Raw genomic sequence first — 24,913 nt, 5'->3', positions numbered from 1 at the left:
GGGGGAATAGCATTTTGCCAGGTGAAAATAAAGAATTTGATATCAAACAGGCCTATATTTTGGCAGGATCATTGTCGCTCATCGGCTCTTAGAAATGAATGTATGAGAGAAAATAAAGGTGATGGAGAGAAGGAAAGTGCTTTGATATAAAGATTGAGTATTCTGAGACAGTTAAAATTATGAGATTATATTGCTATAATTTTCATAGCAGGCATCACAAAAATTAGAACAGTATTTCTTAAATGTTATGCGATTTTCCAAGGTGGAAAATGGCAATCCTTATCTCTGTGGTGCTTACTGCCTCAGTTAAGAGCTAAGACTCCAGGAAAGAGAGAGAGAGAGAGATGAGATTCAGAAAGGCAAGCTGAGAGAGCAGATTTAACATCTGAAAAATGGGAGTACCTGCATAGGGAGAATTACTAAACCACTGAGAACCCTTGATTTAAAAGAAAAACAGGTTATAAATCAAAGAAAGGGGGAAGGAATCCCTAAGTTATGTGCAAATCACGGGAAATCAGATGCAGAGGGCCCGATAGAGCTGCAATGGTGTTACAGAAGTGATCTAGTAGCCTTGTCCACATTTCTTTACATGTTTAATAGCTTAGATTTTTCTGGGTTGTACACACATGTATCTGCTAATGAGTCGCAATAGACATAGGAATTTTTCCTTATAGATGATGCAATTTTGGTGTCTTCCGTGAACTATGAAAATCCAAATACTTCCATACCCACTGTTTAGATTTACAAATATTGAAAGCACACTAAGAATACAGCAAATCAGTCCTGGAGGAAGTACAGCCAGACTGCCCTTAGAAGTTGAGTGAGAACGGTGAGACGTGTTCTCCTGTACTTTGAACATGCTATCAGTGGGATACGTCACTGGAAAAGAACATCATGCTTCACAAAATAGAGGGTTAGTCAAAAAGAAGTAGACCCTCCACAAGACAGACGGACATAATGGCTGAACAATGGGTTCCGACACAGCAACCACGGTGAAGACTGCAGTGTTCTCTTCGATTGTACACAGAGCTGCCTGGAGCCAGAAGTGACCCAAGGGGACCCAACAATAATAATAAAGGGCATCACAACATGGTCACTAAGAAGTTTTAACTTACAAAGTTCATCATTTTCCATTACCTGTCCAAAAGAACCTTTGCCTATCAAGGAGTCAATTTCGTAACGATCCATCCACTTCTCCCCGTTTTTTACAATGTAATCATAGTTATCGTCGTCATAACCATCATTGTAAACCTTCCGCTCCTTCTTATGACTGGAATCGTCTCCCTGACCCTGTTGGTGTCTTCGCTTCTTTTTTGCATAGTAAACCTGAAAGAAGAATATATAGTATTAATTGTATAGTTTTATACAATTTAAATTAATTATATAATTTAAATCAAGTAGGAGAGTATATACCAAAACTATAGAGGAACACATCTTTTATCTATAGATAATGGATACAATTTTCATCTTTGGACCTAAAATTTTAAAAATAACTAATTTTCAATAATTGACATTTGAATTATGAAAATAACATTGACATAACCAATTAAATTTAAAATAGTTATAATGATATTCTTTTTCTAGATACAATAGTGGTGTGAAGAGGTGGCAATACACCGTATATATTCGAGTATAAGCCGACCCAAATATCAGCCGAGGCACCTAATTTTACCATAAAAACTGCATTAAAAATGTGCTGGAAAAACTCGGCTTATGCACGAGTCTATATGGTAGTTCTAGGCAAATGTTTTCATTTTACAAATTGGGAAAAACTGGATTACAGACACACATAATAGACTTAAGAAAAGTTTCTGAGACCAGGAAAGAGTAATAAGGTAAACTAGTCAGTAAGCAGTTCCAAGTAACTGGTAACTAATTTTGAGAAAAATATAAATTATGGTTTATAGAATAGTATCAGGAAAACACTAGTTACAATAAGAACACATTTTTTTAAAACTAGCTACAACGAAGCTACTTTGACAATTTACTTGGTATTTCCAGATAATTAAAAACTAATCTCAATAAAAATATTTATAGCACATATTAATGTGTATAAAACACAACCAAGAAGGGTTCTTTTACATAATTCAATTTCATCTTGCCATAGTAATATTGGGTTTCACCGGTATCAAGTTCCTATAAAACAGAGAAGTGCATAGGAACATCTTTATAGTTTAATGGCTCTTACTGGTAAAGAGAATTAATTAGCTTTTATAAAGTAGGGCTCAGAGTTCCCACTGGAAGTGGGGGGAAAGCAGGAACGCTTCCCATTCTTCCTCAGAAAGGCTCACTTAATATAGCAAAACCCAGGAATGGTAGAAACCTGAGAAAGAAGGAAAACCAGTATTTTCCACTCATGGAGGTCAATAAATAAGACTCCTTACTCTGTCAAAGGCAGAAAACTTGTTAGACATAGGAAAGCAAATCCATCCAATTCCAGTTCTCAACAGATTTTGCTATAATTAATTACTCAGCTAGAGTTGAGGACAGAAGCAAATGGTAATTAAGCCAAAGGTATGAGACACCAGAAAAAGTCATTTGTGCTGGCAAAAAGTCAAATTATGACACAAGTAATTCAAAGTGCTGTGTTGTTGTTTTTCATCTTATTTACTGTCACCAAAAAGGCTTTCAAACACCTTACAATGAAAGAAACAAGTGGAACGAGACACACAAAGTTTCTGTTTGTTTCTAATTTATTTTTTAAAAAATCATTGTATTGGGGGCTCGTAAAACTCTTATCACAATCCACACATACACATCCACTGTGTCAAGCACACACACGAAATTTTAAAAGACAATTTAAAACCACAGAAATATAAAAGCCAAATAAAGCCAGGTCCCATGTACATACCTGAAGAGTAAATATGCCTGTGAGTTTCTTTATACCCATGATAAAAGTAGAAATAGTTCTATAAAATGTAAGCAAAACTCTAACACATGCACAAGCTTATTACTTCCCTCTTTCTTCTGAGGAGAGAGTTAATATAAGCATGCTACCTCAGCTTATTTTTGAGAGAAAATGAAGTTAACCAAAATTGTCTTTTTGGGGTGGTCTTTGTTAACTTTTTTTTTTTAACCTAGCTGTAGTTCTGTTATCCACAAATCAATAATTTACCAGCCTTCATAGAAATTACTATATGACAATTATCAGAAATAAGTTTCAAATGTTTAAGTAACTTTTCTACTTATCGATTTATTACAAGATAGATACTGCAATAACCAATCAACAGTCTTACCTCATTAATATGCTTATATGTTTTGATCAAGTCAACAGAAAGTTTTCTCAGGGGAGCGGTCGCTGGGTCACGGAAGGTTTGGGGCATCCGCCTCTGTAACATGACAATATCAGGCATCACCTTAAATAGACAGAAAAGACTAGCACTTTAAACTACATAAAATTATATAAATTCCCTCTTCTGTGACTTGTGTACTACCAAAAACAAATGAACAAAATCCTGCAGTGAAAGATAGTATGTTCTCCCTCAAAGTTATCTCTTCCATCTGAATTGCAAAGAAGACAAACAATTGAAACTCATGAAATAAGAAAATTATGTCAAGTCAACTATTTGCCCAAATGAAATAGTGGCATTATATATCTCTCTGATCCAGGAACCATGCATGATGCTGCCCAAGGGGCTATCTCAGCATACAGTTAGCCCAAGGAAAATTTCTTCTGAAATGTATCCTAAGACCAATTTTTGTTCAAAGCACATAAAGCCAAACCCAAGCAATTTTCAGCTTCCTAAGGTAGGATTTCATGAATCAATTGGCACCCAAAAAACACCAGGTTAGCAGTATAGCTCCACCCCCTTTAAAAGTTTGGTGCTGAAGAAATTCAGGTACCCACATCATGCCTTGCCTACCATCAAGTATCTGCCATCTGAAAAGCAGAGTTCAATCAGTTCTTATAACATAATTAACTACAAATTTGTCTTCAATGGTAACACTTCTCTAAACTACACCCCACCCCCAATATTCACTTCCCCCTATCTCAGCTTTACTATTTATTCCCCAGAGCATGTATCACTAACTGGCATACTGTATATTTATTTGCTTCTCTGTTGAATTTTTTTATCCTGCAGATTCCACTCTAATGACAAAACCTCATTTGTTCACTGTTGCCTGGCACATGTGTCCAATAAATATTTGCTGGTCTAAATATTAACCTAACCTACTCTAACAAATAAGGCAGGCAGGCTACAAGATAAGACAGACAAAAAACAGCCATCATCTATGTGGTTTGAAAAGATGAAATGTTTGTAGCACTTACTTAAGTGTACTTTCTCTTCTAAATTGATACCCTTTCCCATGTTCTTTTAAATATAATTTGAGAGAAAGCAAGTGACTTCAACTATGTCTGATAAGATAATTGTAATTAATTTTAAAAATCTGAATTAATTTTTAAATATATATTATTTCTTTAAACAGGTAGAGCTAAGTTGATAAAATATTGCATGCTTATGGGGTTCAATACAGACTTAATTTAGTGAATAGACAAATCACTAATAAGCAGGTCGATTCTTTTTATGAGAAGGGCTGCTGTAAGCATTTAAACTAATGAAAGAGGCTTCCCTTAACTTTTTCTCTTTTTAATTATAAACTCTCATACAGGTAATGTACTTTTTAAGTCCTTTCTTGGACTTAGAAAACAGTCTCGCCTTGCCTCAATATAAAGTTTCACAAAGTTTGAATCTGTGAAATGTTTCCTTACAAACTGATGGAACTGAAGACCGATTTTTTAAATGATAGCAAGATCATGTAATACTTTCAATAACTTAAGTATTATCCTTGCCACCATTTTATAAATATGGAGCTTAAGACTCTTGACCAGGATCTTAGGGCCTTGGGAAGAACACAGCTAAAAGAAGAACAACAGAGTCTCACATCAAACCCTAGCACTTATACCAAGAGTGCCCTGTCAATTCTAGGCCTCTATTCTACCCATGCCAGCGGTCAATGTCAGACCATTTATTAAGGGGTTAGGAGGAACGGACTTGAATACCAATGAAGTATGTGCTGTTATTAAAATTAACTATGTACAAAATTGAGTGTGTTTCTTTACATTTTAACGTGCCTATTTATAATGTCACTGGTCTCTCAAATATCTGGAAGAAGAAAATCAATGACTGAATGTTTTCAGGAGCAATCATGTTCACACAAAATACCAAAATCATACCACCAAAAAAATAATTGTAAGTGAATAACCCATACAGTAGGGTGTAGGTGTTTATGAATGTAACTTTACAAAACAAAATTAGATTCCACAGAAAATGTATGAGTATGCTAAGGGCTTGCTTTTTACATCATAAAATATTATTAAGCTTTTCCACCCTCATTAAAAGTCTGAGGGTCAATTAACGAATTATCAGTACTTTAAAACTTTTCCTAGCAATCTGGCAATCAAAGTTACTATTTTAGAGGGCATCTTGCATTGTAACACAGATGCATGCTCTCACCCAAAAATTGGCCTTCAAAATATTGTTTTGAGCCCCAAATAGCATTTGAACATGGTAAAATGCACAAAATATAGTAAAGAACAAAGTAATTTCTACCAAGTAACAAATACTCCTTTTGCAAACTTTCATTGTGATTTCATGTTAGGTAGCCAAACGTTGTTTACAGTATTATGTGCTGCCATAAGCAATAATCTGGAATTAGAAAATAACTTTTCCACATATCCAGTTGTAAATACAGACTAAGACAACACAAAGCCAGTTCTAAACATTGATGCTTTTTCTACTTCATGCTCCTCTCAAAGAAGACTGTGTAGTAGCATAGCAACTTCCATCCCACTCCAATGCGACAGCAAGTCCATGGAGCTCCAGGTCAGGAACTAACAAAGCTGCAGGTAAGCTAGTGTCCCAACCTCTTTCTCCTTCTTTCTCTTTCTCTCTCTCTCCCACACACACAAATACAGTCACACATACTGTCCCCACTGTAAAATGCACAGTTGATGAGATGGCATCCTGCTGCCCCAACTATCGGAAAGTTAGAAAGACACAGATCTCTATAAACTCCTCACACAGGTTACAGAACAAAAGAAGAGCAAGAGTAATTTGACCTCCTATTTAGATCAGTTAATAAGAGCTAACCATCACCAATATCTTTTTTTGAAAAAGATTCCATAATGTTAAGTGCCAAAATTCTATTTAAAAGTTATTTGCTCACTTAGTATGATCTACCTCACTTATTATTTATTCTTACCCCATATTGTCATCCATAAGGAAATAGTAGAAATACTATGGTCTACGTCTTTCTTGCTATTTTGATAGATATAAATAAAACTGGTCAGCTTATTACATGTCCCAAAGTACTGGTATAGTTTAAAACCATGAAAGGTCTGTGAAAACACAATATATATAAACTTTGAATAAGTATTAGTGTTTAAAAGGTTGGATTATTTTTGTTTTGTCTTTACATCATATGCCTATTAAAACATTTTAAAAATGGAAATAGTAAGACGTTTCTTAGTCTTAAATAAGATTCTGTTGTGTCTAAAAATAGATATTTTGCTAACAAAATTTATGATGTAACTGTCAGACAGTCTTTAAAAAGATAGGAGTGTTTTCCCCTAGCCCTCCATCGATGTCAGGTATTAGAAGCAGAAAAGAACACGGCAATGGGAGAAGCCTGCTCGGGAACCGAGTCTACTTCCTGCCATATTTGGAGAAGTCACGGATGACGGTCAGTGCCTTCTGCTGTGAAGAATAGATTAAAAATTGCACCCTGCCTGAGAGGCTGTTTCTGAACAAGTGAGAAAATTAGCCAGAAAACATTTTGTTCCTTAAAAGCATGACTGCAAATATATCATTGTGTTGTTATTTCTTCCTAGATAGCCAAAGGATGCTTGTCTGGTATATACTTTCCAAACTTAAGTGAACGTTTTGACCACTGCTCCAATTCTTAAACACATGCTTCAATTCTTAAGTTCTATACTGCTCCATCAAAATATTGCATGAACCAAATAAGACCCCTAAGTACTACCATAATTCACCTTTTTAATAACTATTTAGCTGTTAGGTTAATAAACTGCATTTTATAAATGTAATGCCAGCTTACAAATTGGTAAATTTTTATTCAAATACACACAAGGGCATCTCCTAAAAAGACGTTACGTAACACTGTATTCAACAGCTTATGAAAAACAGATGTTCCTGAATTCAGGAAGATAACCCAGTATTAGAACTGCCTTTTAATTTCCAAAATGTTTGGCCATCACTTAATATATTAAAATACTTAAAAGAAAACAGTGACATTCCAAATCCCTAAGTAAGTAAAAGACCAGCTATTTTTGTGCTCATTATATGCCGAATAACCAGTGAAAAAAGAAACCTGACATCTATAAATAAGAAAATTCCCCTGGAAACAAATAGTTGATTCAGGAAGATTTTACACACACACACACACACACACAAACACACACACCCCAAGAGATTCCAGCACTCATTAAAAAATGCACTGAATATCTGGTCTAATTATTAGAAATGAACAACATGGTTAACTTACAGGGATTTCCTTAGGAATTTTAAGAAGTTATGTATCTATTTTTGTCAATGTCTAATTAAAAGTCTATAATGGAATAAAATCACCTCTGTAAGTTTGCTGTTCTAGAATTTCACTTGTTTTCCTCTTTTATATTATTCTGTTTAACCACCTTCCTGTTAAAATAGGCTTTTTCCTTAACTTTTTTATCCTAACCAATATTCTTCAGAATGAACTTTTATCTGTTCTAGAAAGAAGGGGGTTGGTTATGCTTGTGACAATTGAAAGAATGTAAAAAAATAGACAATAAACTTTTAAATGTAAACTTCTTAGCACCATGTTTTACTAATCTAGTAATTTTATGTCATATCAAGCTAATAAAAGCCATTAAATAATGCTGCCTATTTGATATTGCAGAGTTTTAATGAAACTACCATTCAGGCACCTGTTTCTGGATACATCATAAACTTACCTGGTTAGTTAGAGGTTGCTGGATCTGGTCAGAATAAGATAAGGCAGAAACCTGTTGGTCACTTATGTTTGGCTGGCGACGGTCACTGTACTGATGTGAATGGGGCATCTGTCCAGCCATCTGAAGGCCAGCAGCATGGAATGAAAATGACGGTGCAAGCCGAACAGATGAAGGTTTGCATGCTGAAGTCTCTCCTCCTACAAGAAGATAATAAGGGACCTTTAAGGCAGTGTTCACATCCTAATATTTCTATCATTTGACATATCTAATAGATCTTTCAGTGAGGACTATAGGATATCCAAGAATTTTTTAATTCTTCAGAAAGAAACAAGAATGTCATTCAGCATAGTTGCATATTAAAAGGTATAAAATATATAAATTGATACATTTGTCTAAGAGAAAACTATCAAGCAAATCTTTTTATAAACAGGAATATACTGTAGTACTTGTTTTCATAAGAGATTTTCTCCAATTTAGAACTATGTTATATAAACCATCTTTGAATTCTTGAGAATAGCCTCTCCCATGGATCAGGTCCTCAAAGATCAACTAAAACAGACGCCACTGAAGAATGGCTTTACTCCTGACAGTTACAAGACAACCAGAATGTCCAGCATTCCCCGTATCAGGCAAATGATTTGTCATAATGGTGCTGTCTACTGACACAGATTGAGCAGCCATAGGACATTGGAATACTCTGGACTCTTCTTGAATAATCAATCTCTACTAAAGAGGACCCCCTCTATATATAACCAATCACAAACTATAGCCAAAAGGCAATGGTCATTAAACTTTGCAGACCCCAATACTTGCAGTCCCGCGAATGTATCAGCTAACTATTGCCATCCAGCAGACCATTCTATTGAACACCAAGCTACTCCTTTCCACCATGGGGAGAAAACAAGAATGGGCCCAACAGTGAAGAGCACGATGCAGCAGCCTGGTTGCATGGTTTGGGTCCATTATATACTAGCCTCACACACCTAGTTTCTCCATCTATAAAAAATGATGGATGATGATAATAATTTGCACCTCAAAAGCCTGTTCAGAAAGTTAAACACTTTAATATATGAACATAGAACAACCTAGAAATTGGCAACAAGTGGCTCAATATAACAGCAATAACTACATAGAAAATGGATGATGATGCTAGCACCCATTCTTGTGGCACACAGGCGGTTGGGATGTTGCAAAGATGTCTCAAACTGAAGAGAGAAAGGGTCAAGTCCCCACAAAATATACATTCTACTTTTATTTCCTATTTCCTATTCCTGTTTTCCTAGCTAGTCATCTGAATCAAAAAAAAATCTGAGTCATGTCAGTTCTTTTCCTCCATAGCCCAACCTCATAAAATATTACCGATTCCATCTCCTATTGAAAACTCAAACATAACCTATTCATCGCAAGTGCAACATTTCTCACTTAATTTCTAAAGCCACTTCCTAAAAGGGCTGTGTTGTACTCTGTCCAATTAAAATCTCCCATTGTTTCTTTTAAAAGAAGGCCTAATTGACTCCAGCTTACACAAACCCTGCATAGGGTTTTCAAGACAGTAAATCTTCACTGGGGCACACAGCCTCATGAAGTAACTGGTGGATTTAAACTGCAAACCTACGGTTACTACCACAAATCTTATCCTACATTGCCCACCAGGGCTCCTTACGTGACCAATAAGTGAATAAATAAAAAGGACAGTATACCTAAGATCACAGATGGATGTAACTTTTTAAATGATTATACTACTCATAATAAAAAAAATTACTCAATCCAATTATTACATAGAGCAATTCAGTTCAGTTAAATTGTTTTTTAAAAATCACTGAATTTAGCCCATAAAAATCACATGTACCAAGACTTCTAATATTCTTTGAAATATTAAGAAATTGAAAACCCACATGCTAATCAATGGCGGGGGGGCGGGGGGAGGCGGCGCCCAGCTAAATCTATGATCTATACCAGCAACCACATAGAAAACAACCAGGAAGGAATACAAATAAACAAATGTATATGAGAACTAATATTAAAAAGACTAAACCCTTTAATAGCAAGTTACTTAAACACTCTGGACTTTAGATTCCCTATATACGAAGCAGACCAATATAAAACATGCTAACCTTATCCTCCAAGGGTTTTAAGGTTTAAATTATATACCCCAAGAAGGCGATTAGAATAGAGCTTGGCACATTACAAGCACTTTTTAAACATTAGCTTCAATTTCTGTTATCAGTATAATCATCACATAGTAGATGGTAATAATTTAGTGTAATGTAAACAAAAAGGAAGAAAATTGTTGTATTGTTAGGTATCATCCAGTTGGTTCCAAATGATAGCAACTATGTACAAAAGGAAACAGAGTGGGTTCTGCGCCATCCTCACAATGGTTCTTATGCTGAATGCAGCCAGCCATTGTATCAATCAATCAATACATGTTAACAAGGGACTGCAGCCTCCCTCTTCTGTGCTGCCCTGTCACTTTACCAAGAATGTCGTCCTTCTCCAGGGACTGGTCTCTCCTAACAACATGTCCAAAGTACATGACATGCAGTCTTGGGCTTGTACGGGGCATTCTGGCTGCACTTCTCCCAAGACAGTTTTGTTTATTCTTTTGGCAGTCCACGGTACTTTCAATATTCTTAGCCAGCACCATCAATCAAATGCCACTTCTTCCGTCTTCTATATTCAATGTCCAACATTCACATGCACATGAGGCAACTGAAGCTCAAAATACCATGGCTTGGGTCAGGTACACCTTAGTACTCAAAGTAACAACCGCCTAGCTTTTTTCAACAGCTTCAACCTGAACTTACATATAAGCACTGACGGTCTGGTTCCAGTCAGTCCCTGACCTGGTTTTAGATGCTGATATTGAGCTTCTCCATCATCTCTTCCCACAGAGGTAGTCCATTTGATTTGTGTATATTCCATCTGGAGAAGTCCCCTTTTGTGCTGTTTGGGAAACATTTCACAATAAATAAGCAGTTGGTTGGTCTTGTAGAATTTCATCATGTAATCTTGGGCTTCATTTCTATTACCAAGGCCATTATTTTCCAACCACTATTCTCTGTTGGCAACTTCTGCATTCCAATTGCCAGTAATTATCAATGCATCCTGATTGCATATTTGATCAATTTATTGAAGCCGTTGGTGGAATTCTTCAACTTCACTGTTAGTTTTGGTGGCTGGTGCATAAATTTGAATTACAGCTGTTATTGACTGAATTTCCTTGAAGGTGGTTAGATAAACTCCTATCACAGACAGCACAGTACTTCAAGATAGATCTTGAAATGGTCCCTTTTGACAATATACGCAACACTATTCCTCTTGATTGTGCCATTCCCAGCATAGTGAATATGATTTTCTGATTCAAAATGGCCAACACCAGTCCATTTCAATTTTAATGCATTCTATTTCATTTTTGAAAACTTCCAATTTTCCTAGATTCATACATTCTAAGTAGTAATTATTAATTGGTTTACAACTGTTTTTTCTCATTTTTGAGTCATGCCCCCTCAGCAAATAAAAGGCCCAAAGGCTGTACTCTCACAGGCTTTATTCCATCCATGTCTTTATGGTAGACTTAGAGAAGGCAGCTCTTCCTCAGTCATATTCTGTTTGAGCCTTCTGGCCTGAGGGGCTCATCTTCTGGCACTGTCCTTGACAACATTCCCATTCTGTCCATAAGGTTTTCTGTGGCTAATTCCTCAGAAGTGGATAATTATATCTTTCCTCATATTCTGCTCTTAGTCTAAAAGCTCTCTTGAAACTTGGGTGACTGCTGGAATTTGACAAAGCTTCCAGCATCACAGAAGTCACCACAGTAAGACAAACTGACAATTTTAGAGTTGTTTTACTTACCAGGAAAAATGGAACAACAATATACAAATTTTAGAGCTGTTATATCTTCGTAGTAATGCTTTTCATCTTAAAGTATTTCTCTGATATTAATGACTACACCAAGCTTTTACCGTACCATGTCTTCTAACCATTTTTAAATCTCACCGTCTCTGTTCTTAACAGTATGGTATAGGTTATAAAGACTAACAAGCTATTTGGTCTAACCAATTTATGTTCCCCCAATACCAACCATATATTTTCACTATCTTCTTAACTTATATAAGAAAGAAGCCCTCGAGGTGTAATGGATTGTGTGTTAGTCTGCTAACTGTAAGGTGAGCAGTTTGAGCCACCAAATATTCCTAGGGGAAAAGATGAGGCTTTCTGCTCCCACAAAGAGTTACAGTCTCAGAAACCCAAAGGGAAGGTGTACTTTGTCTTATAGGGTCACTATGGGTTGGAAGTGACTCAATGTCAGTAGGATTGATTTTCCTCGTTACACAATATATTTTCAGTGATGCATTAATAATTGCCCCTTATTTTATATAGAAATGTTGCCTTTTTACCTAATTCTTTCTTCATATATAAATTCACAACACATTATTATTTTACACTGTGTTATTCATTTTTTACCCAGATGTTCTACAATCTTCTCTACATCTTCCTTCTTAAACAAAAATGCTCTTCACAAGTCTGTTAATGACAAACTGTTTTGTTCTAAAATCAAACTTTATTTCTATTTTTTTTAATAAGTATTTTTATTGGTGGGGGTTTCTCCTCTACTTTTTTTTTTAATCAATTTATTGGGGCTCATAAAATTCATCACAATATACATAGATCAATTGTGTAGAGTACATCTATACATTTGTTGCCCTCATCATTCCCAAAATTCGCTTCCCTCTTGGGTTCCCGGAATCAGCTCATTTTCCTCCCCCCCCCCCCCCCTCCCCCCCCCCCCCATGCACCCTTGATAATTTATAAATTATTATTATATCTTATATTACACTGCCCGGCGTCTCCCTTCACCTACCCCTCTGTTGCCCATCCCCCAGAGAGGAGGTTATATGTAGCTCTCTGTGATCAATTCCCCCTTTCTACACCCCCCTTCCCTCCTGGTATCGCCACTGTCACCCCTGGTCCTGAGTGGTTCATCAGCCCTAGATTCCCTGCATTTCCAATTCCCATCTGTACTGCTGTGCATCATCTGGTCTAGCCAGATCTGCAAGGCAGAATTGGGGTCCTGTAGTTGGGGGGAGTCTCCTCTACTTTTAAAGCATATTTTTGCTGGGCATAAAATTCAACATTGACTGTCAAGTACTTTTAGTATTTTAAACGTACAACATTATCTTCTGGCTTCCATTGCTTTTGTCAAGAAAGTAGCTAGCTAGTCACCGCACCCCACACCCCTTGAAAGATTCCCTTTTTCTCTGGCAATAGATTTAACCTCTCCATGTTTTTAACTTCAGTTTCTGTATTTTCTGTTCTAGAAGACCCTTAGTTCTCTGCTAAAATTCTCAACCCGGTCTTCTGTTTTCTAGAATATATTAAGCATAAAAAAACTCAAAATATTTACTGCCGAGTCAATGTTGACTCATAGTGACCCTCTGTTGGTTTCTCAGGCTGTGACTTTTTAAAGGAATAGAAAGTCCAGTCTTTTTTCTCCCAGAGTAACTGGGGTTTTGAACTGCCTATCACTCAGATCACAGTCCAACTCATAACAACTACACCAGTTATTTTTAAGTCTCTCTGATATTCCATAATTTAGATCTTATTATCTTTTTCTATAACTTTTCTTATTTTCTTATGTATAATTATTTCACTAAGAATAAAAATATAAGGAAAATTCATAAAGAAAATTTGAGCCTTAAGTATTATATTTACCCAAAAGGAGTGTGTGTTTCTTAACAGCAGGTAGTTTGGGATCTGAGCAGTGAGAAACTATGATGATTTAACAGAGGGCAAAGTGAACCCTTATTCTTATGCCCTTGGGGCACCAATACAAACACTGAGAGTATCTCAGAGATGCTTTTTGTCAGGCCCTGTCATACATTTTTATATATGCAATCCTGTGAACTGCAAGGCTATGCTCTACTTTTTAGTCTTCCCGGTGATTCTTCTACAATTAGTTGTACATACTCTTGAAAATTAAAGTGATCTCAAATACCAGGCTCTGAGTTTCTTTCTCTGGCATTTTGACCCCATAATTCTTCGCTGCCTTGCCATTGTCTCTTATGCCTGCTAACATTCAAACATTTTGTTTTAAAGATTTCCTTGTTCGCAGAGATAGGTTGGTACAAATAGCAGCCCATCAATAATGGAAGCATAATTCCTTTACACCTTTTTAAAAAAAGAAAAACATCAATATACCTATAAATATGATATATTTGTTAGCCACACAGAAAAATATTAGCAATCGTATTTAGATGGTTAAATGAAAAGTTTTTTTTTCCTCTCTCTCCTGTGATTTTGAAAGTGGTCTCTATATTTTCTATATGAAGTTTTTTACTTATCTAATCATATGACTGATTTTTAAAAATCTTACCTGTGTGGCTTTGCCTAACGGCACCTATCCCAATCACAAAGAATGCCTCCTTTCCTGTGCTGTATATACCCGATTGCGTTCCATTGTTATTAGCCTTCAGTCATGCATTACACACTATGTGAAGTCTGCCATCACATCATTACAAGAGAGAAAGCTTTATAAGAGCCATGTACTTGTCTTCCATCAAACCCATGCTGCCTAACCACTAGCACCTGATAGGAATCAGAGAACACGAATTAATGCAACCAGGTAGATAAGGCAAACTGCCAGAATTTCATCTGCACTGTCGTTTACAGGACTCTGCAGGCACTTCTTTGCACATTCGATGAATGTTCTTTTTTGCCCATGCCCTGTTCATGGTGAAGTACTTTTAATTGAGATATTCTCAAAAACACTTTTACAGTGACGAGATCTTAATAAAGCTTAATGCATGCATCTTTTCGAAGGCTAAGTTTGATAGTCATGACAAATGAAAACCCTATTACATTTTTTAAATGTTTAACTATGGAGTTACATTAGTTTAACCTCAATACCACCTCCAGCTATTCTAAAATTCGTATTTACCACTGGACGTCCAGAACAAGATTTGACATCAATGGACATTTTGCCTTTTTAGAAACGAGAAAACCACTTGTACACTTGAGGTTTCCCATAGCGCTGTCCTTGTAAGCTAGGTTCAACATCACAACAGTTTCTGGGGCTTTTTTCCCTAGCAGGAAGCAAAATTTCAGTCACACGCTATTCTCTTAAATCAGCCATCACAAAATCGAGGTCCAAGTGAAACAGCTTTCACAAAAAAATTCACTGCAACCGGAGAGAACCTTCCCAGGCAAGGCCCATGTGCACTAACTCAGAGCAAGTTGAGTTGATTGATCCTTGCAGGGGTGGATACAAAAGCTCCTCCCAGCGTAGCTTTTTTCTTTCTTTTTCTTTAGGGGGATGCTCCCTCGTATTCATTACTGAGAACAAGGCAATCTACTAAACTACTAAATTCCTTCAACACGCTCAAGTATCGAGTTTTCCAAAAGTTTCTAGCTAACTCCCTACTTCCTTTGCCTCTGACACTACTTAAGCTGTATCAATGTTATATAATCATATTCTGCCAAGACTACTAACCAATCCCTAGGTATGTTTCATTTATTCCCCACCCTCAGTAACCTATACATCTCCAACAGGCAAATCGTATCAGAAACGTTTTACTTTATCTTCTCTCAAATTCAAGAACTCAAACTATCAGCCTTCTATCTTATTTGCTGGATTTCTTCATTATACTACAGCCAGGAGCCAGGAGTCACAGCATGAGACAGAACAGTGACTGAGCAGTAAACTTCTCAGCCTATAGAACAAGTAAAGCTGCTTTGGGGTAGGAAGTTGGATTGTAGAGTGGGGTGCCTCTGGGCACTAAATTGTGGGCAGCTGAGTAGCTGATCCATGGAACTAGAACCAACCAACCCTTACAGCAGCGTAGTATGCCCTTTGAGCATTTACTGGCAGCCCTAAAAGATCTTCGTGACACTGCCCAAGCTTGCAGGGCAGAGGCAGGAAAAAACGTGCTGACTTAACTGTATCTGCCCATTTCTCACATGAATTTTAACATATTATCTTTCCTAATAAATACCATAATAGCTTACTGTGTGGCCTTTGCAATGCAGAATTCAACCCAATCGCATATAGAACTGTTGGAGGGATGGCTGATGTCAGAATAAGGCAAAAAGGGATAAAAAGTAAAAGCATGTCTGATCTTTGCCTTCTGACAATCAGCCTTGGGGAGCTGGAGAAGGTCACCACCCCATTTCATCAATCCCCTACATCTATTCTATTACCTCATTTCTCAAATAGTATAACAGAATCTCAAAGAAGTTTAGCGATTTGGTCCATTACTAATCACAGGCCAAACTAAAAGCCAGATCTTTCCGATTCCTCCAAGGTTTGTTGTAAAATACCAAGTATAATAAGCAATAGGATATAAGTATTTGTTCATTTTATGAATCTCTATTATTTGCATTAAATTTTCTAGACACTACAGAGAAAACTGACATTTTCCGGGGTGGATGACAATGTCACTCAATCTGTAACAATGCTTTTCAAACAATACTATGCCTGACAGTCCTAATTTCTAGCAATTCATAAAGTAGTACTAATATTGCTTGAAAAGCTAATACTGAAAAAATGAAATTGTCCACCTTAATTTTTAAAAAGTTGCTGCCACACAAGTAGCAAATACTCTAAATATATAAATTGCATTGACTATACCCTAGACTACAGGGATTTCTCTTCAGGGATTTTATATATATAGAAAATATACACACACACGCACATATATGTATATATATATATACACACATACATATGTATATATACACCTATATGTATATATAGATACACACACACACACACAAATAGTGCTGTTGCTGACAGGTGTTTTAATGATTCAGTTCTGCCTCAAAGCTCCCCTATGCACAACAGCACAGAAACACTGCCCAGTCTGGTTACATCTTCACAAATGTTATGTTTTTAGTCCATTATTGCAGCCATTGTGTCAATCCATCTTGTTGAAGATACTCTTTTTTTTTTTTTTGCTGACTCTGTTTTACCAATCATGATGTCCTTTTCCAGGGACTGGTCTCTCTTCAAGTAGAAAGTATGTGAGATGAAGTCTCACTAGTCTCATTTGCAAGAGCATTCTACTTATACTTCTTCCAAGGTAGATTAGTTTTTCTGGCAATCCATGGTACTTTTAGTATTCTTCACCAAAAATGTAATTCAAATACATTGATTCTTCTGCTGTCTTCCTTATTCATCAACCAACCTTCACGGGCATATGAGGTAACTGAAAATACCACGACTTGGGTCAGGTGTGACATCCTTACTCAACATTTTTCAAAGCTCGTGTGCAGCAGATTTCCCCCATGCAATATGTCATTTGATTTCTTGCCTGCTACTTCCATGAGCACTGATTAAGGATCCAAGTACAATGAAATACCTGACAACTTCAATTTCTCTTTTTTATCACGATGCTCTCTATTGGTCCAGCTGTTAAGATTTTAACCAAAGCTCTGAGGGAAAATTCCCCTAAGAAAGGAGAGGAATAAAGATGTTTATGTGGAAAAAAGATGGTTCACACTTTGGATATATTATCAGGAGTGACCAGTCCCTGGAAAAGGACATCGTATTTGGTAGAGGATGGGTGAAAAAGAGGACCCTCTATTCAAGATGGACTGGCACAGCAACTACCAACAATGAGTGCAAACATAACAGTTTTAAGGATGGCACAGGACCGAGCACTGTTTCATTTTATTGTACATAGGGTGGTTATAAAATCGAAATCAACTTGACCGCACCTAAAAACAATGTGGGAAGAAACCTTCAAGGTAACAAGATGCATGCTGCCATCGAGTTGATTCCAATTCATAGTGACCCTATGGGTTTCCTAGACTCTTTATGGGAGTACAAAGTCTTGTCTCGTTCCTGCACACAGCTGGTGGTTTCAATCTGCTGGCCTAGGAGTGAGCAGCCCAACAAGTATGCTCTTTTGAGCTCCTTGATAGAAGAGCCCATTCCAATTTTAATGATGACTGGAAATAAAGGCAAACAAGTGACCTAGAAATGAATTAATAAGTTCATGAAGAACTTTCGTTTAGCTCTTCACCACTCACATCAAGGATCATGAGACCAGGCATGTGGTTTATGTCCAATAAATATTTTCTCAATGCAAGAATGAATTGAATTCTTCAAGAATATTTAAATACTTGAAGGGAGGGGGAAGATAGGGGTGTGGGTACTTGTGGGTGGGAAGGAGTTGACAGGAATAAAGAGGAAATAAATATCCTAAAAATGCGTGATTTGTGAGTCAAAAATAAAGTACAAAATTATAACACAGGCTGGAGCTGCTGCTTTACAGTCTGTCTCTTGCCCGTTTTTTTCTACCCTGTCCCTGGTGGTATAGTGGTTACAATTTGGCCTGCTAAATCAACATCAACAGTTCAAAACTACCAGCCAATCTGCAGGAGAAATGCAGACGGCTTTCTAATTCTGCCGAGTTACAGTCTCAGAAACACACAAGGGCAGTACTACCCTGGTCCTATAGGAACACTATGAATTCGAACCGACTCAACGGCAGTGAGTTTGCTTTTGTTGGGCTATATAGCACATTGCTCAGCTATACCAAACCAAACCAACTACCACTGAGTCAATTACAACTCACAGGGAGGGATCCAGCCTACATAGGGTTTCTGAGACAGTAAATCCTTACAGGAGCAGACAGTTTCATCTTTCTCCCATGCCACAGCTGGTGGGCTTTTAATCCTGACTTTCACCCAATACTTAACCACCAGGCCTCCTTCTTAGCTACACCCTCAAACCAAACCCACAACCATGAAGTCACTCCTGGCTTAGAAACTGACACCCACTACCACGGAGTCGATTCAAACTCATAGTGACCCTCCAGAACAGAGTAGAACTGTCCCTTCAGGTTTCTATCCTAAAACTTTAAGAGAACAGGCTCATCTTTCTCCCTTCAAATGACTGGTGTGTTTAGGCCGCTGGCCTTGCAGTTAGCAGCTCAATGTGTACGTGTACGTGTATGATGTCGACCCTATAGGTCAAGGTAGAAGTGCCCTGTGTGCTTCCAAAACTGTAACTCTTGACGGGAGTAGAGAGCCTGGTGTTTGTCCTATGGAGAGCCTGGTGGTTTAGAACTACTGATCTTGAGCATAACCTCATTTGGACTTAACGAGTGACCCTACGTAGGGTTTCCGAGGATGTAAATCTCCATGTGAGCAGAGAGTATCATCCTTCTCCTGCAGAGTGGCTGGTGGAAACTTTGGGGTTGGCAGTTCAACACTTACCCAACAGTGCCACCAGGGTACCTTTTACAGCTACATTTAAAATTTCATTCACTGCTGTTCCATCAAGTCTGACTCAAAATGGTCCTGTAGGACAGAGGAGACCTGCTCCTTTGGGATTCTGAGGCTATAAATCCTTATTAGAGAAGAAAACCTTACTTTCTCCTGAGGAAGGACTGGAGGTTTCCAATGGTTGACTTTGAAGTTAGCAAACAGTGCTTAACCCACTCTGTCACCAGGGCCCTTTGCTTAGCTACACAGTGTTAAATGAGCATACACGAAAGTGAAGCTATGCAATGAATAGGACTAAACAAATAATCCAGTAAGGACAATGAATTAACTTATTACCCTCTAGTGGTCAATTGGTGTCACTACAGCATGCAGGTGTGAGAGCATGTGTTTGTGTACACATACACACACACACACACACACACGCACACACACACACACGCACACACACACAAAATGTCTTAACCCAATTGTAATAGCATATTCAACTGTCTACAGAACTAATATTATTTATGCAAGTCTAAATAAAAATTCAAGTATTGATTAAATCAGTATTTTAAATTGGTAAGAATAAACATGGAATAAAATGGGCACATCTATTTATTCAGAATGCTGATAATATTAGATTTCCACCTCTGGCCATTTTGAAATACCTGGTACTGAACCTGCTTATTCATCACAAACAACTATAAAACTCGCCAAATACAAGAAATAACAGTTTCCAAACACTGAAGTATATAGGCAGTCCAGAAGTATGCTTATTGAGAGAAGCTGGGTGAGCCCTTAATCATCTTGGCTTTCCTATGGAGGCGTTTTACAGAGCACAGAGCAGGAAGGGAAAGCAGAACAAGAACAGGGCAGTCCTGCTGAGCTACGGCTACAAGAGATCCAAGTTCAAAGCTACTGATTTGAGTGTCATTAGGAGGCAGGTAACTGAAAGAGAGTTGTGCAGAGAAGCTCTACTCATTCAAACATAGGGATCCTTATACCTCTTTGGGCAAATGCTAAGTTGCAAAAGAACTTGGAAGAGACTACACTAGGGCATGCAAAGAACAAGTTAAGTGAAACGAAAATTTCACTAATAGTAGACTAGACACTGCAATAGGAAAGATAAATGAATTTGTAAAATCAAGGCAATATAAATGAACCAAACAGAAAACATGGACTAAAATTAGAGAACAATACAGAAACAAGGAATTCAAGACTTCTGGAATAAAAGCTATCTAACATTTGCATTTGGAATGGCAAAAGGAAAAATTAAGGTGTGAAAAAATGTCTGCGAGTAGCATCAGCACAGAAATCTAAGCTCAATGAACCCCAAGCAGAATACACACACATTCCAAACTATTGAAAACTAAAGAGGAAGGAAAAATTTTTAAACACGGGCACAAGGGGGAGGGGGGGCGAGATGTACTACATATAGGAGATCAGTGTCTTCTCATTGGTAACAATGTACACAAGAAGAAAATAAAACAATATCTCCAAAATGATGAAGGAAAAAGACCTTTAACCTACTACTCTATAGCCTATGAAAATCTTTTTCAAAAATGAAAGCAAAGAAATTCTCCAAACATATTAAGTGCAAGAATTTGTCAGCAGCTGCAGTACACAAAAAAATTCTTCATAGAAGTTTCTTCATGCTAGAAGAAAATGGTTCCGGATAAAAACTGAGATCTACACAAACGAATAAAGAGCACCAACAGTGGTAAATATACAGATAAGTATGAAAAGAATTTTGCTTCCTAATATTTGCAAAAAATAATCTACTATTTAAACCAAAAATAACAAAGCAATGTAGAGTTTATCACCTACATAGGTATGACGACAGGCACAAAGGACCCCGTCCCCCAACCCACTGTCATTAAAGTCAATTCTTGCACATAGCAACTGTATAGGATAAAAGTGGAAAGGATCCATGGGGTTTCTAAGGCTGTACACATCATTATGGAAGCCAGCTGTCTCATCTTTGTCCCACAAAGTAGTTGATGGGTTTGAACTACTAACATGCTGGTGGGCAGCCGAGCACTTTAGCCACTGTACCACCTGGCTCACATGGGACAGAAGAGACAAATGGGAAATTAACTATTGTAAGGTCCTTATATAATGAGTAGTATAATTTTAGTTGAAAGTACAATTCAGTAACTTGAAAATATGTAAGTGCTAGAGCAGTGACAAAAGAAAAGCTATTCTATAATAATCCAATAGAAAAGAATGTGGAATAGTCTTGTTTGCAGTCAGTCTATGTATGTATGCATTTCATTCATTCTATATTTAACAAGTACTTATTTTGTTCCTTTACTCATTTGGAGTCCTGGTGGAATAGTGGGCTATGCACTGATAGGTCAGTGGTTCAAGGCACTTAACAGGATGAGTGATGAGTCTATCTACTATTGTAAAGATGTAGGCTTAGAAACCCAAAGGAGCAACTCTACTCTGTCCATAGGGTTGTTATGAACTGGAACCCATTCAATGGTAGTGAGTTGAGTTCGGGTTTTCAGTTATTTTTTAAATGAGAATTGGTGGCACTGTGGGTTAGAAGTTGGGCTGCTAACTGCAAGGTTGGTGGTTCAACCAATCAAAGGGAAAAGATAAAGCAGTCCGCTCCAGTAAAGATTTACAGTCTCAGAAACTTTATATAGGATCCCTATGATTCAGAATCAACTTGATGGCACCCAGTGGGTAGGCTATTATTTTGTAAGGGTCCGCTGTGGTACAGTTGTTAAGTGCTGGGCCACTCCATGGGAGAAAGATGAAGCCATATGGAACAGGTCTACTTGTCCTAGATCACTACGAATAGGAATCAACTAGATGGCAGTAGGTTTGGTTTCTGAGTTATTATTTTTAGGTATCATATTCTCAACAACTACATTTAAAAAAAAATCTTACCCTAGGGTAAATGGCTACTTAACCCTTTCAATTACCAAAAATAAAACAAAAACCCACCTCCAGAGTTGATTCATAGTAACCCTACAGCCATAGTAACTCATAGTAACCCTATAGACAAAAGGCAAACAAATCCTGACAGCTGAAATAAGAGACTAAGAGCTTAACTTTAGTAATAGCATCTGGAAACACAAGAGATTAAAATAGTTACCCAAAATATAGCTGCTAAATTCCATTAATTCTTACGCTGTACATATTAATATGTAATATGTAATATAGGGTCACGATGCATCAGATTTAACCTGATGGCGGTAAGTGTATGTGAATGTGTGGGTAAATTCATATTTCTCTCACATTCTAAAAGTATGCCAAAGTGGTTAGTGGCTAAGAGATTGGAAGCCAAAATCTAACTTTAACTGTAATGAAAACAAACCCTCGGGAGCACAACCCCACCTTGATCAGGGTCAGGGCCTGCATGCAGTAAAAACTCAGTAAGGAAGCTTGCTGCCTAATTGAATGAGTAAAATAGTACCAAAAGGAAGACTTAGAATGTAAACACTAAATGGCAGATTACAAATACAATGCAGTAAACATAACATAAAAGCTGATTTTTAGGTATGATTGACTGATTTCTGATTTTAAAGTTTTTGCAACAAAACTTTTGAAAAGTTGAAAACTAAAAGCTTGCTGGAAAAATTCTACACTAGAGAAAGGAAAACATCTAATACAGTCTCTGACATAATGGTGATGCAGCCCAAAATTTTAAAACTGAGTCAAATACAATTAAAAAAAAAACATTTACCTTCACAATTGCAGCTATACAGTCCTTGCTGGCTTAATTAGGCGCTTATCCTAATCCTTCCAAGCAACTATAAACAATCCTTAATTATGAGGAATTATTAATTAGAAAAATTATGGATATTTTTTAATTATTGAGTTTTTAAAATCATATATTGTCGATTTCTAACAATTTTACATATTTTTACAGTCCTTTGGCGAAAACAGAAAGCTTTGTTTTTGAAGTTGTTTCACCGGACTAATGGCAAATGGATGTTTCTATAGGCTAGCAGAATCCTGGTTACAATACAGGAATAGCAAAATGAGATGAAGGATGCTATAATCACTATGTAGAAAAATACAAAAGACCAACATAGGACAGTGATATTGTTCTATTGGGCATTCGGGTTAGTAGTATAGAAAATGAGCAAGTAACAGTTGTCCAGTTAAGACTGACTGAATAAATACTATTTTAACTGAAGAATTCATACTTACACAGTGGTCATCCTGCCTCTCTAATACAGAAAGAGTTCAGAAGCTTTAAAAAAAAACCCCAAAACCCGAAATGACTCAAGCTTACATACTATGCTGGGAATAATCAAGGTGCTAATTCTTTCAAAAGCAGTACTGGTGCTGCAAAGGTTAAGCACCCTGCTGCTGACAAAGGTCCACTGTTTAAATACACCTCGCAGCTCCAAGAAGAGGACTAGTGAGAGTACAACCTAGGAACCGCCATGGGGCAGTTCTACTCTCTCCTAGAGAGCTGCTGTGTTGGAGGCACACAATAATTCTTCCCAGCAGACTAATGTGTGTGTTGTTGTCTTTCAGCCTAGAGGGTAGCCTAGATCCTGAGACTAGAGTGATGTTTTTCAAGAGAGTAATGCTGCCAATGGCCACATAGCTCAAGGCTATCAGGCAGCTCTACTTTCAAAGGTTCTCAGATGAGATGCCCTTATTTATGGGTTAGCAAACATGTCTGTCAAGGATGTAAGAAATGGCCATCAGCACATGAAACAGTTAAATTCCGCCTACATGGCAGTGAAAGAACAAGTACATGCAACCACTGTCACTTCCCATTCCCCCTCTTCCTGCACTTTGTCTCAGGTCAAAGACATCCATGGGACAGCTAATGGTGCACTTCAGAACTATCTAGATAAGAGAACTATAGATCTGGAACTGCTCAAAATCACCCTGGTGAAGGCCATGGTCCTGCTTTCTGTTTCCGAGATGCCACTGTAACTTAAATGTAGCACATTTATTTACAGAAAAAGGTGAAGAAAACACACGGGAAACATGAACTTCTGAGGATAGAAACACAGTGAACTAGGGTATAAAAATCTCTTCTCTCTCCCTTTAGTGCAGTACAAATACAGCCTGTCAGTGCCTTCATACATGACACAATTCATCATGTTCAATCACATAAATCCAAAGTACTCTTTCCCTCATAAAATGCCAAGGATTTCAAATGTTACATAAATACTTGTCAGAGTACAGAAAGATTGTCCTCAAATAGGTAATCTACAGTTTCTAACTATACATATACATATATAAATGGTAGACTCCAACTTAGTTCATGTTTTTAAAAACTTCATCAAGAATACTGGTTATCTGAACATTTAGAAATTGTGTGTGTACTTAAGCTTCTCATAACTTTACCAGGGTCCACAGCACACTAAAGTTGCCTTCTAGCAATCTCAAAGTACAGTAGGAGAGAGAGGGGGTTATCACAGCACATCTGAAGCTGAAGAGTTATGAAGCCATTAAAAAGCTGGACTGGGCATGCTTAGTTCTTTCCCCTTTGGGGGAGAAAAGGTAAACACAAGACCAGAAGCAAGTGGGAATGCAATGTAGGCAGGAGTGTTACCTACCACAGACTATCACATCGCCTTCAACAAGGCTACAACCAGGTTATTTTTAAAGGTGTCAAGATGCTACGGTTTCAGGCTCATGAAATTTCTTTGGATAAAATGTTGCCTAAGGTTTATCCTGTTCTTTCCCTTCTTTTTTGCCCTTCTTTTTTTTTTTTTAACATTTTATTAGGGGCTCATACAACTGTTATCCCAATCCATA

General features: G+C 37.3%; 1 protein-coding gene across 4 annotated transcripts in view; it reads right to left on the bottom strand.

Annotated features, from left to right (window-relative positions):
- Positions 1-24,913, bottom strand: part of DYRK1A (dual specificity tyrosine phosphorylation regulated kinase 1A) — a 125,762-nt gene that overhangs the window by 24,006 nt on the left and 76,843 nt on the right. For 2 of the 4 annotated variants that reach the window (XM_004696935.3, XM_045284523.1), the window contains exons 3-5: positions 7,955-8,151; positions 3,237-3,356; positions 1,138-1,326 (exon numbers count right to left, since the gene is read on the bottom strand). In XM_004696935.3, the coding sequence (XP_004696992.1) occupies positions 1,138-1,326; positions 3,237-3,356; positions 7,955-8,151 (506 nt within the window). Of the gene's footprint in view, positions 1-1,137; positions 1,327-3,236; positions 3,357-7,954; positions 8,152-10,761; positions 10,782-24,913 lie in introns of those variants that run through there. The other 2 variants (XM_030888816.2, XM_004696936.2) reach the window with 2 other exon arrangements.

The sequence above is a fragment of the Echinops telfairi genome, unplaced genomic scaffold (assembly GCF_000313985.2).
Source record: "Echinops telfairi isolate 266 unplaced genomic scaffold, ASM31398v2 ScPeMD7_7469;HRSCAF=8507_0, whole genome shotgun sequence".
Classification (NCBI taxonomy): Eukaryota; Metazoa; Chordata; class Mammalia; order Afrosoricida; family Tenrecidae; genus Echinops; species Echinops telfairi.
Note: the sequence above shows the minus strand (reverse complement) of the source record. Positions and strands in the feature narration are given on the sequence as shown.